Source organism: Protomyctophum bolini (genome assembly GCF_963924005.1).
Source record: "Protomyctophum bolini genome assembly, chromosome: 9".
NCBI classification, from domain to species: Eukaryota; Metazoa; Chordata; class Actinopteri; order Myctophiformes; family Myctophidae; genus Protomyctophum; species Protomyctophum bolini.
Window position 1 is genome coordinate 38,712,037 of NC_137870.1, and position 20,237 is coordinate 38,732,273.

The 20,237-nt window shown below is 45.0% G+C and overlaps 1 protein-coding gene across 1 annotated transcript in view; it reads right to left on the reverse strand.

The window, feature by feature from the left end:
* Positions 1-20,237, reverse strand: part of axl (AXL receptor tyrosine kinase) — a 60,522-nt gene that overhangs the window by 20,810 nt on the left and 19,475 nt on the right. Inside the window, exons 5-8 of the mRNA XM_080773084.1 lie at positions 16,247-16,327; positions 15,992-16,107; positions 10,202-10,391; positions 36-175 (exon numbers count right to left, since the gene is read on the reverse strand). Of these exons, the coding sequence (XP_080629210.1) occupies positions 36-175; positions 10,202-10,391; positions 15,992-16,107; positions 16,247-16,327 (527 nt within the window). The remainder of the gene's footprint in view (positions 1-35; positions 176-10,201; positions 10,392-15,991; positions 16,108-16,246; positions 16,328-20,237) is intronic.

A 20,237-nucleotide genomic window follows, 5' to 3' on the forward strand; every position in this document is an offset into this window, starting at 1 on the left:
ACGTTATGGAGATAAGAGGTTTCATGCCACTGTACCTGCTCGGTGTTAGGAGTGGTGTATTCCAGCAGGTATCCCTGCAGGTCTCCATTGAGCTTGCCAGGAGGTTGATTCCAGGCCACCAACACGTCGGTCCCATTCAGGACGGCGCTCACGTTGACTGGAGGGTTGTCTGGCACTGAAACACACACACACACACACACACCACAGTCACTAGCCACTCACTGAAACACACACACCACACCACAGTCACTAGCCACTCACTGAAACACACACACCACAGTCACTAGCCACTCACTGAAACACACACACCACAGTCACTAGCCACTCACTGAAACACACACCACACCACAGTCACTAGCCACTCACTGAAACACACACACCACAGTCACTAGCCACTCACTGAAACACACCACACCACAGTCACTAGCCACTCACTGAAACACACACACCACACCACAGTCACTAGCCACTCACTGAAACACACACCACACCACAGTCACTAGCCACTCACTGAAACACAAACACCACACCACAGTCACTAGCTACTCACTGAAACACACACCACACCACAGTCACTAGCCACTCACTGAAACACACACACCACACCACAGTCACTAGCCACTCACTGAAACACACACCACACCACAGTCACTAGCCACTCACTGAAACACACACACCACACCACAGTCACTAGCCACTCACTGAAACACACACACCACACCACAGTCACTAGCTACTCACTGAAACACACACCACACCACAGTCACTAACTCACTGAACAAGGCATGTTCACACACAGTGTTATGTAGGGGCCACACTCAAAATGGAGTGTGCTGTGCGTAAAAAAGTAAATAATAAAAAATAAACAAAAATTGTTAAAAAAAAAAAAACTAAAATAATGACACTGTCGCAACATGTTTTTAATTAATTTCACACAATAGGGAGCAGAAGCAGCCAGAGTCTATGGCCATGTCGGGGTGTTCCCTGCAAGGGGAAGGTTTGGGGTAACCTGGCTGATGACCATCTGTGATCTCTGCCTACCAAAACATCTGGTGACGTCTAACAAAAAACCCTCCACTGACAAACCTACATCTCGTCCCAATATGAAGGACCGCCCCAAAAACATTTGCATTGGCTCCACATTGAATTTAGATGACTCTCCAGATGAATGGCTGTTGAGGCAGAGATCTCCAATCACCTGGGCTATACGCCAGACTAACAGAGGAACTGTGGCTGGGTTGATCCCTCACAGATAACCCACTGAACCGGGCGGGAAGAAATGCACAAAAACGACAAAGAACAGGTCATTCAGCTTATTTGTGTACCCCGTGTGCACAGTCTTTACTATAGAGCCTGATGAATCACAATAATACTGAGTCTGATAACAAGAACAGGAAAAACATTCAGGAATGTTGACAGGTCCATAGAGTATTAACTTAATACTAAGAAATATAAATTAAGCCTAATATTTCCGTAGTAAGACTTGCATTGTCACGCAACTCCCATCATGAGTTATACCCAAGACTCAAAAAGAAAGACGGTTTACTTCCCGTATCTGTGTGAAGTATAGACAAATCCACAGAGGGTTGCCTGGGTGCGGCCATTACTGAGGTGTATACCATTAAGGACAGCAGCACTGATTAGCCACACCTGGCCATACGGAGCACCTGCTCCATGGATTACACCTCAGTAATGGCCGCGCCCAGGGCCTGTTTAGGAGCAGATTGGAGTCCGTTATCAATCTCTACTGAGAGAGTGAACGTGAACGCTGCAAGCCTGGCGGAACCACTCCCCCTGCTGGACAACATTTGCGGTCTGCCAGAAGGGAGAGTCTGGTCTCTCTCGGGCAGAGACGACGTACCAATATTGAAGCTGTGCCACGGCGCAAATGTAAACACAACTATACAACACAACATTATTATGGAGATATCAAATGGTTGTCCCGCTGCTTCCGGTTCATCATTTCTGCTTGAGAGAGCCCAGGTGCGGGCATGGAGGAGGGAGCTTGTGAACTCAATACTGCCGCAATTCGGCAGAGTCCGGTTAGAACACTGCAGTGTCTGAACAATTATTTAGCCCGCTATGCCCCACTGAAATCCAGCACAGCAATAGTTCATTACAGATACAGAAGGCTACTTCTCACTCGCTGTAAGCCAACTCACTCATGCACAAAATACATGAATCAGGTGGTCCTTTTAAGCAGCCACTACTCTGTGTTCACTCTACATGCTAGCTGACACAGTGGCTGTTCCGATGTCGGCGTTTCAAATTCCCTCCACCTAATCTGTGATATCACATGAGCAGAGCCACACCGCCAAACGAAATGTAATAGCTTTGCAATAAATGGTTATGGTCAATCCTAAACTGAAGAGTCTTAACCCATTTTGGGGCGGGAACCCCTTTTGGTGTATGCTTTAGCTATTGAAAAATAGCAGACCCACAAGCTCACGGGATTGTAGGTCTGCTATTTTTGGAAAAATCGAAGAACGACGGACAGAAAACTGTCAGGATGTAGAAGACAAAAACACTCAAAAACTCATGGTGAATTAGCAGCACGCGACACCCACTGTCTGAGGGGAGTATGAATGACACACGCTGATCCTCAGCCCAGTGTGGAGGGCTGAGGGGTCAGCCAGGCGTGTGTTTGTTTTGACAGCCGTCGGCCCGTGGGCTGTGTGGAAGCTAAGGACAGCCTGCATGGTGCGGTGAACAGTGTGGAGGAGTCACTTTGGCTTTATTAGGTCAGAAACATGAGAGACAATGCTGTCCGTCCGTCTGTCTGTCTGTCTCTCCCGTAATTATTTCCATGGTCTTTGTTGCTTACTTGCAACAAAGACCTCCCCCCCCTCACGCCGTTTCTTAATCTTTGGACCAATAACGTGAAGAACTATACAATACCATGGTAGGAACAGTTTGAAAAATGCACGCACGCACACACACACACACACACACACACACACACACACACACACACACACACACACACACACACACAATGTCAATGTGAGTTTGGGAAACATGGCCCAGCCTACTTCTCTCTCTCTCTCTCTCTCTTAATCTTTCTGCCCCCCCCCCCCCCCCCCCATCTCTCTCTCTCTCTCTCTCTATGGATGATGTTATCTGGAAGTGTTTGGCTGACTGTTTCCACATGTGGCCCCGGTGAGGACCGACTGCCAACGGCAACAAAAACGACCCCCATAACATCCATCCATCCATCCATCCATCGTTTCTTTCTGTGTGCATCATCTGAGTCTCTCTCTCTCTCTCTCTCTCTCTCTCTCTCTCCCTCTCTCTCCCCCACCCCTCCCCCCCCTAGTTCTCGTCTCTCTCTCACGTTGCCTGTTCTGCATTTCTTCTCACAGAAACAGAGTAATGACTTCAAGTGAACCAAGACGCTGAATGTTGAAATGTTGAAAAAAAGAAAGAAAGAAAAAAAAAATCTTTCTAAGCCGAAAGTATAAGAAGTTTGGAGGGAGAAACGGTACAAAAAGAAATACGCAAACATGATCTATGATGAACTGCAGCAAAAGAGGAAAGTGTGCCATTTTGTTCCTTTGTCTTTCACAGTGAAACCACTTCGTAGCTATACAGCACTTTCTGTTCCGTCCTCAAACAGCACAAAGCAATAGTTCCCGTTTATGTCCGTGTTACGACCTTTATATTATAACCTCATCTATGTTAGCCTATATTTACCTTTTCCCTATAGTTACATAGGGAGCCGCCATCTTTAAAATAAGTTAAAATAAGCCAACATGCAAGTATCAGATGAGGTCATATGAGGTGAGGCATGACGTTAGGAGGTCAATAAAAAAATGAGAGCGAGGCTCCGGTTAGCAGATTAGCGTGTTTCATGCTAGTGAAGGGTCAATTCAAGCGACGGAAACGACGTCTGCTAATATTTCCGTCCAAGAGCCACGTCACAGGGTACGCATTTTGTAGTTTTTGAGGGGCGCTAGCCCCTCCTATATACAGCTTTTGTACCCACACGTCTCAATTGCCATTGACAATGAAAGGAGAAATTAGGTCAAATGTCCGCCAAATATGACGTACATTAACACATACATTAAATGCCATTGACAATGAATGGAAAATGTACGTCATATGTAGACGAGCAAATCGGCTAACCAATCACATAATTTCAGTCGTTCATGAAATGAACAGGTCGTTTCGAGGAAGCAATCCGTCATTAAAGAAATATGTTCTTTTAGCGATTTCCTTCGTTTTAAGGGCAACTGTTGTATAATTGCAATATTACACTCGAGGGGGTGGTTTAACGTCATTAATGCACTTCTGTGTTGCTTTTGGAACTCGACCTGCGGGCTCATTCCTGCAGCATCGCAGGCGTGCATTAATGACGTTAAATCACCCCCCGTCGTGTAATATTGCTTAAGAGCGCCCCTCACTTCGCACGGGTGTGATTTTTATAGCTTTGCCTGGCACAGGTCAAAGGGCGCCCGAAGAAACGCCTGGCTGTAAATCTGTAAATGTGTCTCACTGACCATGTAGGACTAGAGAACCATAAAGTAATACAATTATTATAAAATATCAATGGATTACATCACTTACTGTACTTATATTTTACAATACTTAATAATAAAAATCAGACCCGTGTGAACTAAGCGGTGCAGGCTGCTCAACAACACCGCTGACGACCCCAAATCAGCTGCAGGGGTCAATGGGTCGTCAGACAGACAGACAGACAGACAGACACGGCCAGTCATTGGAGCGGTTAGGCACCGCTCTAAAAAGAAATAAAACAGCCATATAGAATGAGATAGACAGACCTATAGGGCCCTCGCTATCAAATCAAATTAACTCTACTAGAGAGGTGCCCACTGGCCTACTTGGAACGATGCAAGTTGGAAATGTATATGCCCCACCCAGTTATTATGCCTGTGTCCCTTTTATGCCCATATATGGAGTTCTTTGTCAGGCATGCCCACATATGGAGTCTATGCAGACGTCAGAACCATCATTGTGATACAGGCCAGCTCCATATATGGAGATATTGGGGTGACCAGGTCCATGGCAGCCCGGGCAGAGGCTTCTGTGCTGGTTCCGCCGACGGACTCGACACCAGGCACTGCACTACCCTGTGGTGGTGTGGACCGCGCGTGTCAAATTTGAAGACGGTGGGGTGAGCGGTTCTCGAGTTACGTGGATTTACAGATTACAGACATACTGCACAGAGATGTGGCGCATTTATAGATTCATAGATGTTTCATCTTCTTCATATTCCATCCTGATTGGTGCATTCCGAACATTGCTGGCCCACAATAACCTAACCTGGTGGAGACCTAGTGCTCCGAGGAGTACTTTTTCTTGGCCGTTGGCCGTCTCAGGATATGTTTCAATATGGTTAATATCAACAGGACACGATTTAGCATGATGAGACACTGTTGTTTAATGTTCACTTCTTCATTCTGTCCCCCACTGGTATTAAACGGATTAAATGTGACGCAAACGCGTCTGTGTGTCTCTCTCTCTGTGTGTGTGTGTGTGTGTGTGTGTGTGTGTGTGTGTGTGTGTGTGTGTATACAGTGTACACATGTGTTGCATTACATCATCGTGGCCAAACATCCACCTCCTCCAAGCATCTGGGTTTTTCAACAGAGTTTGTTCCCATGATGATGATGAAGGGAAAGCTCTGCAACTATTTTAGGAGGTCACATCCACGTTATACAAACTGCTGTTGTCGGCCAGAAACCTCTCATCTCTTTTAAACTTAAAAAAAATATTCATAAATTCATGCAAGAGTGTCGCACAAAATGAGCAAAAAAAAAACTAGCCAATCTACAAGCTTTTTTTTTGTGGTGCAACCACTCCAAGGAACAGCAATGTCCGTGTTAACATATGTGTGTGACTATATGAGCAATGTCCGGGTTAACCTGTGTGACTATGAGTAGCAGTAGGGACAAAAGTGGCGCTGTTGTGCCAGAAACAGAGAGAGAGAGCGAGATAGTGCTGCACTGTTGCCTGCTAGAGAGAGAGAGAGAGAGAGAGAGAGATATAGTGCCCTTGACATAAAAAAAGTTTGGGAACCACTGCGGTACATATTGTACTCATTGCGTCGCACAGATATACACTACATCTCTGAAGCTACTTTAAGATGGGGCCTTTGTCCTTTGTTTCGTTCAGACTGCACACACACACACACACACACACACACACACACACACACACACACAGATGTGTTTTGCGTTCCTCTTGTTTAGTTTCAGAGAGACGTGGAATTATGAGTCAGCTGTGTGGTTAAGTATGATGATTAACCTTTTCCATTCTCCTACTGAACACTCTGTGGATGGATGGATGGACTGCTCCTACCAGTGTTGCCAGCTCTTTTGCAAGAGAAATAAGCAACCTGGCTTACCAAAACAAGCCTAACATGTATTTGAAAATAGCCGCTCTACAAGCTCACAAGCCAAGAGAAAAGAATATGAATGTTTTTGAAATATTTTAAATAGCAACAACTTGTAAGTATTTTCTGAACAGGGGTCCTCGTCATGCTGGCTTGTGGTGGACATTTTTGTCAAAATATTTGTTTTGCCTCAGACATACAAAATGAGCTGACATTCCGTTCACCCGCCATCCGCCGCCCGCCGGCGTCGCGTGCTTTGTGCGAGAAGGTGGCGCCCCCTACTTCAACTTTGCTGGGAGCCCCCAGATTTCTTTTAATCCGCCACTGCATTCAGTAACTGGGTCTTATATGCTCAAAATAAGAGCATAATAATGGTGTGTAAAACAGAAAATCTAAAGTTTGCCACGTGCAAGGTCAAGGTCAAGTCTCTGCCTGTACGGCCATATTGATGACCCCTGATTGAGAACCACTGATCTACATTGGGAGCATGACAGGCTGTCTCCATCGCTGGCTCCACTTTGCTTGTTGTTTCAATCCCCCCTCCTCCTCTCCTCCCCTCCCCCACCCACCCACTCTCTCTCTCTCTCTCTCTCGGTCAGTTTTTCCCACAGTGTCTCGCAGGGCTATATTCCCTTCCTCTTATTTTTGGCTCCTGGAAAGTGGAACCACGGGTCATCTGGTTGCGGACCATAAGAAGAGGAGGAAGAAGAAGAAGAAGACAGAAAGAGGAATGCATGGTGGATGAGAGAGAGAGAGAGAGAGAGAGAGAGAGAGAGAGAGAGAGAGAGAGAGAGAGAGAGAGAATGGGTCCAGCTCGTCTCACAAAGCATGCAGGAAATACATTCCTCTGTAGAGTTTTAAGGATGTGAGAACGGCATGCAGTGGGGGGGGGGGGGGTCTCTGAGATGATGTACTAAATGTTGAGCAGTGACTGACTGACATGTTCTCCAAGCGTGAAGGCACACGTGAGCATCACTGAGGGACGCCTGGTATAGTCCCCGGCTTAATATCAGGTTGCCCACGCTACAGTATAAATATTATGATATCCAATATCATCATCTGCTATACTGCATGGCGCATATCGCAGAAATATCCTGACAATCAATGCTGATGAATATATTGAAAGTCTTAACATATACGTGCCAATGGGACACGCACACAAAGCCAACTCTGATCGTGACAAATCATGACAATGAACACAATGTTTTGGGCCGATCAAATCATTAGAAAGAAGAAAAGAAAGTCAGGAGACAACACTATTTGTTTTGTTTTTCGTCTTATAAATTTTTTGATCGGCCCAAAACATTGTGTTCATTGTCATGATTTGTCACGATCCGAGTTGGCTTTGTCCACGGCGTAACCGTCTTTAAATAAATTATATTAGAAGTGCCGATGGGAGAATGCATTGGGGTTTCATTTCCTGGGCCACTCGTTTTTCTGAGAGGGGGCGGGACTGCGGCGCTCTATACAGCATATCTTGATTATCAGTGTTGAATATATAAAAAATCTTAATAGAATTATGCAAAAAGCACAAAAAAAAACAGTTTTTTCTTTTTCCAATTGCACTTGATGCTTTGACAGATGATTTTAGACGAGTCATACTCCAGCACTTCTCTCTCTCTCTCTCTCTCTCTCTCTCTCTAAAAATAAAAAAAATATGTTTACATTGCCAAAGCAAATGTGGGACCTAACAATCTATGTCAAATTTATTGGAACTAAAGAGATGTGTAAACAGAGCTGTTACATTGCAGCTTACGCTATCTGGAAAATATAAAATTGTGCATTTTCTGTCAGAAAGAGTTACACATTAATATGGAAAGGTTAGCTTAGTATAAACTCTCTCTTTCTCCCTCTCTGACCCTCCTTATCTCTTATTCTTATCTCATATCCTCACCCCATTACCTCACTTTAAGCTGAAACGACACGCGCCAGGAGAGCTTAATGGGATAGGATGAGACAATATTGTTTTAAATGACACAATCTGACATTATTAACAGTATTCCTTCTGAAAACAAAATAAAGATCAGATTAGAAATTTTGCCAAATCAAGAACAGAAACTTTTCTTCTTCTTGGAACCCAGGGAGAAGTGGCTAATTATTCTTCTCTGCTAAAACCACACCTTTCCTTCTCCATTTCAGCCATTTTGTTCCGATTTCCACTTCTCCCTATATGCCTGCCTCTGTTTACAGCAGAGAAGCTCGTCCTGAAATATCTCTTGTTCATCATAGGCTACTGTATAATACGCAAACGTACGGAAAATCCCGTCATCGCTCGCCAGGCAGCGGTTGAGGACTCTTTTCAGTGTATAGACCATAGAGGTCTAGCCCTTTTTTCCCCCTGTTGCATTCATCCACGGATAGAGACAGCATGAGTTGGCATGGAAAAAACTCCCCTCAGGTTTTCAAAACCCAAACAGACTGCAGCCCTAGCATTACTGGCATTAGCCTGACAAAGTTTTTTTTTCTCTTCTTTTTTTTTTTACCGCCAGTCCCAAACTGAGGGCCTTTCAAGAAAGCTTCCAGCCGCTCCCTCTCCCACCCACCCCCCACCCACTTTTCACTGGCCCTCTCCAGCTCTCCCACCCACCTTCCACACACTCTCCTAACTCGCAGCCAGTATGTTACTCTGACCTAACCTCTTAAATCCCTACGTACTGTACTTTGCGGCAAATAACTGAAGAAGCCCAACAACGTGACCACCACACTGTGGGCTTGTAGATCGGCTATATCTTTCAGTTGCGCGACACCCACATGCAAGTAATTACAACTGGGGCTTTAGCCTGTCCAAAGTCCAAGCCCCACCCACCCAACCTTTCAAATTCTCCATCTAGGGTCAGTCCTTCCCTCCCTTCTCTATACCAGCCTGGTCCTGGAGCACACGTACTCTGTCGACCGTTTACATTTAAAAACCCGGCCTGGTATTTCTAAAAGCCACAGTCAAGAGTCCAGGCGCTGTCATCCAGGCAAAAAAAGGAAACACAGACAGCCGGGCTAGGTTTTGTAACATTGAACCACATTAACCCTGGCTGGCATGAGTGTCTCTATTTTGGGTGAATCTTTAAAAAAAAAGAAAGAAAAAAAGAACACGATAGCAGAGCGGTTAGTACCACACAGGATCTAAAGCCTGACAGCAGCGACTCCAACCATTTGATTCCCGGCCAGGCCGGGCATATACCGTCCTGCTCTTTCTCCATCTTTCCTGTCTCTCTCTTCACTAACCCAGTGGTTCTCAACCTTCTCAGGCCGTGACCAGCAAAATAATCATATTTGACCTGAGGACCCCCCCACCCTGATAAGCACTTGTATGAGTATGTTAACACCATCGGGGCCCATGGCGTAAATCACCATCAAGTTCAAGTGCACGGTCATGTGCCCGAGACAGAGATTGATAATCTCCGTCAAATTAGTGCTATGAAAACTGATCGCATCGCTCCACAGCCTAGAGGCGCTTGCTGACGATGGGCACATTTTATTAATGGATTGAATAGGCCCGGGCCCTCAAGGTGTTAACAGGTTAACTGCAGAGCATTTACGGCCGTCTTTTAGGCTAGACGGCCTAAGTTTAAAGTTACCTTTGAACAGCCACTGCACCGACCGCTGAGTTGCTTGTCATGAAAATCCACTTTAAAACTGTGTAATCGCTTGTTGTATATAGTGTTGTAGACCACAACAACAGAACTAAGCGCTCCACACCGTTCCACGTCATGTCTGAATTGACCACACACACACACACACACACACACACACACACACACACACACACACACACACACACACACACACACACACACACACACACACACACAGAGAGAGTAAGTGGTCCTCAGTGGTCACTGCTCCTACCTCCTTCCTGCGTCTGCAGCTCCAGCCAGGGGGTCCACTCGGAGGGTCCCTGGCTGCTGTGGCAGGCCACTCTGACGGCATAGAGGCGGTGGGGGGCCAGGCCGTCCACCAAGTGCCTGGCGGGGGGCACGTTGATGTTCTGGTTGTGAACCAGTCGGTCGTCTCCAGAGTCCCCATGAGAGTGCTTGGCCTGAGAGAGCACAGAGATAATCACATTATACAGAAAGAAAGAGAAAGCCTATATGGTTGTGCCGTTTGTGAAACAAGCTTGTAAATATCTGAAAACCTTCACTTGTACTTTTGTGGTAAAAGTACTGAGTATCCCCCCAGCGGGATTTGAACCCGCGGGTCTTCCTGCTTGGGATGCCCAAACTTCGCCTGCTCTGATACAAGACATAATCCCTGCATGAGGTTATAAACCTCAGGCAGGGCTACTTGTCTACTAGTAGGTGTCCTACATGTACCTACCCGTCACCAGACCTCCCCGAACCAACTGCCTATACTCTCAGAGTCAGATACACAACGGAATTAGTTGCAGAATGCAGTTTTAAGACGTATTTCTCAGCTTGACACTCATTTTCCCATGTGGATGTGAGCCAGGCTCAGCCAGGTGCACACGCACGCAGAAAGCGCGGCGTCATCAACGAATCATCACAGACGGAAACCTGCTGCCTCTGCAGAACGCTCTCTCTCTCTCTCAGCGGTAAACAGGTTTAAAGAGGCACACAAGGGAGAAAATGAGCTCGGCGTCCGTCAGTAACGACGCCGAGAAACCACATGAAGGGACTCCAGTCTGCACTCATTGTTCTCAGCTGGTGACTCATCACAACACAGCTACCGGCGGCCGCACGCAAACCGGACTTTTTTCTTTTCTTTTTACGATTGTTTTCAATGTTCTTTTCTGTTTCATCTTTCTTTAAAAACATCACAGGTGAAAGTCGTTTTCAATTGTGTTTTCTGCTTCATCTCAAGAGTCTATAGGCACAGTAAACATGAATGGTCTGCGTTGCGACTATGCACAACAATAAAAGGCAATGAGTCTGTGTTTCCTTGTTTGGCATAATAAGGTATACATTTATGCATTTTCCTTTGATGTCTGACTATTTGATCAGCAAAAAAACATCCATTATGCTTGAAATGAAGCTATTATTACTCGTTAAGCAAAGGGACAGTGCCCTCCTAACCAAACACCCACAGCCACAACACTAGAGGGACTGAGGGAGCGACCATGATCTGATACTCTACATTTAGAAAAGAGGGAGCGACCATAATCTGGTACTATGCATTTAGAAAAGACATGTGAACATTTTCATTCTGCTGCTGCTCTGTCACCAACATGAGGAATGCCCTGACACTATCTTAACCCATTCTGACCTGAGATCAGATTCTAAAAATGTCTTCTAAGTTTTCTGAAAAAGCTATGTTCTTCGATTTTTCTAAAATAGCAGACCTGCAAGCTATGAGCTTGTAGATCTTCACGATCTTCACGCGGGTGTGATTTTTGGTTTCCCATATCTTGTTTTTAATTATTATCGTTTCAACAAAAAAAAATCATGAATAAAAAACAAAATGTATTCAAGAAATTCCATAAATTAGGAAAAAACATGTTTAAGAAGTAACCAGTGGAAACAGTGAAAACAGCAGATCTACAAGCTCACAACGTGTCGTTTCATGCCATGTTGTGAGCTCGTAGATCTTGATTGGTTGATTGGCAAATGAACAGGCAAATGAACTTAATATTCTCTATAATCTTACCATTTTGGGGTTGACTAAAAGGTGTTGCTGGTGGTGGGGGCACCAAAGATTCCTCTATGCAGGACAAATCAAGACGGGCTGTATTTTGCGTGTCATATAAGTACCAGGTCTTATTACTTAACTTAAGACCTGGAGGCGTGGTCAATGCCCTTTGTCAAATGGCATTGATCACGTCTCCAGGTCTTAAGTTAAGTAATAAGACCTGGTACTTAAGACACGCAAAACACAGCCCACTAGTGGGTATGGACTACGGAGAGGCGGGGTTGATACGACACATCGCACTGGTCAGTAGAGCTGTGACAATTCTTCTATTTTACTTGACAATTGTCAGTCACATAATTGCATTTGGCTTTTAGGCTTCGTCAACAAAAGTTGCTACAGGGCAGATATACGAACTTGCATAATTCAATTACTTCATACTTTATAGTCAGTTTACAGTAACACAACAATAACACACTCAGTTGTGTTCAAACCAATGCCAGATATGTGATCGAACCCAATGGTCTGCCGCAGGGAGAAAAATAAATGTCTTGAGGCCGGGAGTGGATACATTTATAGCAGCAGAGCTGGTCAGCTTTCTTTAGCGGAACCGAGGAATGTTTATGAATGAGGAGTGTGTGTGTGTGTGTGTGTGTGTGTGTGTGTGTGTGTCAGTCAGAGAGAGGAGTCATGGTTGACTCAGATAATCAGCGTCCAGCCAGTAAACAGGCCCGTTTAATGTAATAAGCTCCCAGCAGTGAGTCACCCAGTCAGAGCATTCCCTCAGTCTGTGTCACTGTACAGTGTACCTGCTGCCACTGCCTGTTGTTCTGCTACGCTCGCGCTTTCTGCCTTCCTGTTCTTATTTTCCTTTATCCATTCAACCATTTCTTTCTTTCTGTCTTTCTGTATTCATCAATTGTTTTCAGTTTTGTTAAACCAAATTACGGAGGTATATGTCGATGTTCATTTGTTTTTCCGTTTTGATAATGTGATGTTGTGTTGTATTCAAATAGGGTATGTCAAATAAGCTTTGGCTTCAGCCGACACCATTTTAAGAAGCTCTACTCGTACCGTATGTACTGTATATTCATACATATTTGCTTAATGGACCGAAATGAACGTATACTATCTTTCTTTCAACTTACAATGCCTAATTTATGCCCCCATTATACAACACCGTCACAGACCGCAAATAACCGATCAGCAAGCTCACAACGTGTCGCATCCACATCGGGACATGAGCTTGTAGATCAGCCATTTCTCGGTGCCCGACACAGTCTTACAACAAAGTGTAATGCTTTGTCTTCCTATAGGATCCTTCCATCCATTTATTTCCAGTCTTATTCATCAGTCTTTTCTCTTGGTCGTTTCTTCTGGTCGGACTCGTACAATAAACTCCTCTGAGCGGCACAATGACGCATTAAAATTCAAACATTTCTCCACATTCTGCTGCAGAGCTATGGCCTCTTGGCTTATTCCCCTGTGTGCGTGCATGCGTGCGTGCGTGCGTGTGTTGGGGGGGATGGGGTGCAGCAGCAGCAGCAGCAGCATGGGGGTATACGGGCGGAGGGCTCCATCAGGGGCGGCTTTATTAGAACCAGACGTTTTGGGGTGGTGCTGCTGAATCGCGGTGCAGCAGCGCTCCCCTTTTTCTCCTGGAGAAAAATAATGTTCCCTCTTCTCCTCTCGCACAACCCAGTGACACGGCTGAACAGCCACAGGACAGGACAGAAAGAGAGAGAGAGAGATACAGACAGACAGTGTGTGTGTGTGTGTGTGTGTGTGTGTGTGTGTGTGTGTGTGTGTGTGTGTGTGTGTGTGTTTTTGGATTACTATACTTCGTTGAGGACAAAATGTCCCCAGTGGAGTACAAGTGGAAAGATTCAGGTTGGGGTTAGGTTTAGGATTAGACATTTTTAGTGTTTGGTTCAGGGATTACAGAGATAGAGTTAATGCCCGAGTTACACGTTTTTCCAGTTGCGCGCTATAGTGTCGTGCACCGGGAAAATAGCAGATCTACAAGCCCACAGCGTTCAACGGACGCGTTGCAACGTCCCAACGTGATCTGCTATTTTGCGGGGGGAAAAAACTATCTTTGTTCTTAAAATGGCATTCATGAAATCACCGTCTTGAAATGTTGACGTCCTCCCAGGTATACAATACAAATACACTGAAAAGGACAGAGAGAGAGAGAGAGAGAGAGACACACACAGAGAGAGAGAGAGAGAGAGAGAGACAGACAGACAGAGAGAGAGAGACACAGACAGAGACAGAGAGACAGAGAGAGAGAGAGAGGGAGAGAGAGAGGGAGGGAGTGGTCCAACATCAGATTAGCGCACAAGGCCGCTTTCCCAGAGTGAAACCCGAGCCCTCCGCTCCGTGAATAAAGCGAAGCGAGGGAGGGAGGGGTCAACAAAGAGTTAAAGGAAAGAAAGAAAGAAAGAGGCATAAAGAGAAGAAAAGCTCTCTTTTCTCTCCAAGAATCCTCCGTGGCAAAGCTCAGGTCATGCTCAGTGGAGAGTGGGGGGCCCCCATTTATAGATCCATAGAGTGATGTGTTGTTTAAAGTGCTTGCCAAGAAGAGGTACCCGTAAAAAAAAAAAAGAATTATAATAATAATAATCTCTCCCGTAAAAGTGGCCCCATCACACGGAATACTGTACATAACATTGTAATATACGTGGAACTACCTGTTGGAATGCGTTGACGTTCTTCACCGTATAATGAAAATGCCACGCTATAGGTTCTGGCTAGCAACACAATGTGTTGCTAGCAACACAATAGCATCGCGACTCATCAGATTGCTGAGCTTGTGTAGATCGTCGTCTATTCTGAGCGAAGATATTTGGGAGTAGCGCGAAAACAGCGAAAACAGGAAAGGGCCTAGTACAGAGCCTGGGAGGGGGGGGGGGGATTCCGGTCAACTAAGTATATAGGGTTTACGTGGTTATGGCACTGTGCTTCGAGTCATACCAACAGCATCCATAATCTGGATATACTGTACCACCGCCCCTTGTGTGTATTACAGTTTATCATTATAAAACACAAAAATAAGTACTATGGGGTTTAGGCCATGGTCGAGGTCCTGGGGAGGGAGACCTATTTTACCCGGGTATAGGGAATGAAAGAGCGTTACGTATAAACTCCATTGATACTCCTCTATCTGCCCACTTGCTCAACCAGCCACAAACCCAACACAATAATAAGATACCCATATATGCACAGTAACAAATTCATCTCATATAAAGCACAGTAAACTAGCTCAGTGGCCTTGTGGTTAGAGTGTCCGTCCTGAGATTTGGAGGTCTAGGGGCAATCCCCAGCTGGGCAAGTCCCTGCGACATACTAGCGTCATGTCCAGGGGGTTTACTTGTACATCATGGCTGGGGGATGTTGCTACATACAGAAACAGGATATTCTTTGAGACACAGTGTTTTGGGAGTGTGGCCGAATGATTAAATCTACCGCTACTAGCGACTCGACAGCGGGGGGGCGACTAACACATAATCTTTTCTTAGAATTAGACGGGATGATTTAGATCGCGAGTTATTAACGTTTTAAGATTTCCGGTCTCGTCGGCTAAACAGGGGGGGGGGGGGACATTTCCGATGATGTACCACTGTTGTGCAACATCGAGGATTGCGCAACAGGTGCTCCTAGGCTGTTAATCAATCTCCGTCATGGGCATCAGAGTGTACCAATTAACAGGACGGAGATCTCCGTCTGGGGCCCTTTTAACTGTTTTTAACATACTATCCTGAGTAATATCGCCTCAACACTGCTTATACTTACAGATACCCATTATGGTTTTCAGACATGTTGTGTCCAAGGAGCACCAAAGGACCAAGTCAAAATCTCAAGGCACACATGTATTCATATCTGTGCAAAAATACAAATAGCCTCAACCTTTTATCAATAGGTACAGCATATGATAATGTGAGGCCATCAGAATAATCCCAAGGCACATCTAGACTTGTCTCATGGCAAGCACTCTACCTCTACTTCTACATTCTACCTCTACTCTACCTCTAAAGTCGACCTCACGCGTCTCACCTGAACAGAACAGCGGATGATGGGGTAGTCTCCTCCGAAGCCCGCATGCCACGCTACCAGCAGACTGCTCTGTGTGATCTCCTCTGCCCTGAGGTTCTGAGGCCCGGATGGGAGAACTGGAGGGGATTATAGAAACGTATATAGGATATATTATCAATCCTATAAATAAACTCAACACAAGAACCACCAATTATTATGAATTATTATGTCCCCCGGAAAACCCCATTTTGAGAAGCAGCGTGTTAGGACCCCTACCAGTGATTGTCCCGGAGGCGGAGGTGGCCACGCCTTTGTCGTTATGAGCCTCACAGGAGAAGGTGCTGGTCCGGTTCAAACCTGCGTACACACATTGGATATGTTGAATTGAAAGTGTAAACACACACACATATGAATGAATGTGGTAGCCTACACATGACAGATTGCTTCATAATTCAGTAGGTTATTTGCCAGGCTAGAAGGCCTGGGTTCTTCTTGCTTCACAACCCAAGACATTTCTGTTGCTAAATCTTTTACCATGCTGTATTTGTCCCACTGCTGCCGACAATGACAATATAATTTACATAAAATTGTACAGTGCTATAAAACAGCCTATCTACAAGTGATGCAACGTGTTGTGAGCATATTATACAGTAATCTTTTTTATATTTTCTGGTCCCGTTCAAACCTGCCCCCCCCCCGGAAAACGAGTCACAACTTAGAACAGGAAAGCCCTGAAACTCTTAAATCCTCACACAGCAACTCCAGTTTTGGGAACAGAGCCAGATTAATATGCCGCCGTATCGTATGTGGCTGTCGACGTGCGCCGTAAATAGTCGCTCTCTGAGCTCATCACGTCACAACGAGTTGCGAGCTTGAGGGTTGCCTTTTTGGGGGCATTTTACCGATCTTGTTCATACCTGGCTGGCCAGACAAAACGGAACAGACACACAGGTGCGAAAACCAAAGCCCTGAAGTGTCGTTTAAACGCCAAATCCCGACTCAGCAACTGGAGCCGGGCGTATATATAGCGCTGACGTTAAGAGTTCACACACAGGCTACAGGATTCAGAGGAAGTTCAGTGTCCCGTTAAGGGCGAGAGGGTTTTTATCTATGATCATTATGGTTAGCATTAGCGCTAATGCTTTTATGTTGATACAAGGGTGTTTGTGTGGGAGAATAATCCCTAGTTGGAAATGGAAGCCAGCTGTCACCTTGACATTTTCTTGGGTTTTTTTTAACGTTTTGAAGGTGTGCTCTTTCATCTGTGAAGAGGCTGACTCCATGGTGTATATTTTGGATGGATCTTTGTGTGTATTTTCCTCTGACGCACATGGAATCTCCTTCTGTATGAAATGCAAAATAATCTAAACAGAGTGTTTGTTGACGGTGTCTTCCCTGGCGCTGCATATTAAAATGTACTGTAAGTCAGGGGTTCTCAACCTGGGGTCACGACCCCCCTCGGGGTCACCAAATTATTATTTTTTTGGTAAATGATTACTATTCCGATAGTAATCATTGCTATAATAGTGTTTGTTCAGTATTAGGGATCTTCCCATCTCTTCCCAACTAGATTTTAGCTGTTAAAACAGAAAATAACTTTTCATGTCATCCAATCAGTAGAAAGAACCCATTCATCAGCTTCAATTTGAAAGTGTTCCGGTTAAAAATCAAAAGTCTGTTTTATGTTTATTTTATGTTTTCATCAAACACTTCCAATTTCACTTGTCTATCCTGCATCCTGTATGGACCTGAAAACTTATTTTCTGTTCTCCACTAAAGACCTGGGGACTGGGGAGACGTGTATAGACCCCTGTTACGAAAATATAACTTACACCAACTTAAAAGGCCCCAATCCAGGATTGGCTAACTTACTTTGAACACACATACATTAGAGCTACCTATATTATTCACATTCAATATAAAAGATGGTGGCTTTTATTTTCCTTTATTTGGAAACAGTACGAGAGACGGGACAGTGAAACGCAACAAAGGCTGTCGGGCGCGGAAGTCAGACCCACAGCTCGCCGTCCCTGTGCATTAGAGCCTATATGTGTGGTTTGCGCCTCCAGGCTCCCATGCAGCAATTCGAAACTTTCGTATCAGTTTCACACTACTATGTTTGCACACATTACCAACGTAAACAAAACCTTTACAGCCTCAAAATGCAATGTGTTTAGTGGTTGTGTAATGGTTTTACTAGTCATTCCATCAGAGCTGAGTAGAACATCTAGAAAAGTAACACTTAACGTCTCGGCTTTTAGCAAGGTAAACACAAACGCAAACATCAAATGCAAATTAAGAGTGCCTATAAGTAAACTAGATCAGAGGTAAACCAATAACTAAGTAAACAATATACTTTCACAATAATAATCCTTACAGAGATAGTGAGACACTATATGGATACCAGGTAAACAATGAACCGGTCTAAATAACATGCAATCTAAATTACATTTTAACCTCATGGTCATAAAGAAGTATCTAGCACAAACATGAGAACAAGGCCAAGGCACTGTAAGGCCGCATGGTCACCATACAGTAACTATAGGTCAAGTGTTATAGTGGAGTCTGAAGAGGTGAGTCTTCAAGTCTGTCTATAACGTGTGTATGTGTGGGTGCACCCAAATTATATCTCTGTCGGGTTATGTCCAAAACTGTGACATTTCAGGATGTAAATTAAAAAAAAAATAGAAAAAGTAGCAGATCTACAAGCTTATAGATCTGCGACTGTTGATGCTTCCGTGTGATGAAGTAATGGGTTTCTGCCCAACAGCGACAACTTACAACATACTGACTTGGCTACATACAGTACAATAGTAAAAGGTTAATTTATTCATTTGTAACCCTGAGAGTCTCTTTCGAAGTCGCGTCAATGGACCCTTCACGGGTTCTTCTAGTTGAACACTCTCAGAGTTGAACAGTTGTATATTATTGGCTCGGGGTGAACAGGCCTGTGGCCTCCGACAGGGAGCAGAACCTTCTGACACACGCTGACATTCACAAGTGAATGAGTCCCTCTCTCAAGATATGGTGACTCACAGGGCCACTCACACACACACACTGAAAACCACATTCCGCGCGCGAGCACACGCACACGCACACACTCACACACACACACACACACACACACACACACACACAATTCAAATCTATTATATAACATCCCAACACTACCAGTCCTGCCACACACATAGTGTCCCCCCCTGCCTCACACACACACACACACACACACACACAGTGTGTTGTCCGGCACTGCCGTGCTGAGGAGAGCATGCCTCCATTGTGTGGAGTGTGGTGGCCTGAAAAAGAACAGAGGGCACGAGCCCTGGACGAGCATGCCATCGCAAAAAGTACATTCTCTCTCACACGCGATTGTGCCACTCTCCCTTCCTCTTTTTTTTTTCTTTCACTCCATCAGAGGAGCCAACATCCGATGATGACCGAGTGTCATCACCGGTCACTCTAGGTCTAGGAGACGTTTATGAGATCATGTCGCCTGCCAGTATGAAATAACCTGGTCGCACAACATTGAAATATTCAGTCTTAACTCATTCTATGCCTAGGTGCGACATGGACGACCTTTTATAAAAGTCCTAGATCGCCTATAGGACTTCCGTCCACACTATCTTTAGCGATGATCTTTTAGCGGCATTTATCTCTGATAATTGAAGCTCAGATTGAGATGATCATACAAAACAACTATGTTTATGTTTTAGGAGCTCAATAAAAACTCCCCGCGACCTCGCCGTACCGTATCAGCGCTTGTGATGAAAACGAAAGGATCTAGCGATTCAGCAAGTGCCACAAATTGACACTGGTGGGATTTTACTGAGGGTTACTTACTGTAACTCCTGAGGTGGAAGCTAGTCATCTCTTCCTTTTGTAAAAGTATCAATACAACAATGTAGAAATACTCTGTTATAAGTAAAAGTCCTTGTATTTAAAGTGAATTGCACAACGTTGTGATCTAATGTGTGTGTGTGTGACAGCTGTAATTGTTGGAAGACAGCCAAGGACTCAGGTCAAAAGTAGTCATTGATGTCCAAGAAGCCACACAAAGTGCTTGCCGTGTCTTGCTGCATCATGTGGTAGAGACAGAGATCCACAAGGAGGACATGAACAAGATGAAAGTCAGATGCCAGTACCTGTCATGAGTCATGACAGAGGCTGTCTGTCTTCCTGGAAGTGCGTGTATAGAAGACTTTGTGTCGGACTGATTTATCGCGTGTGCATCGCTCCCCACTGGTGTCAAACTATCTGGGTTCAGCCT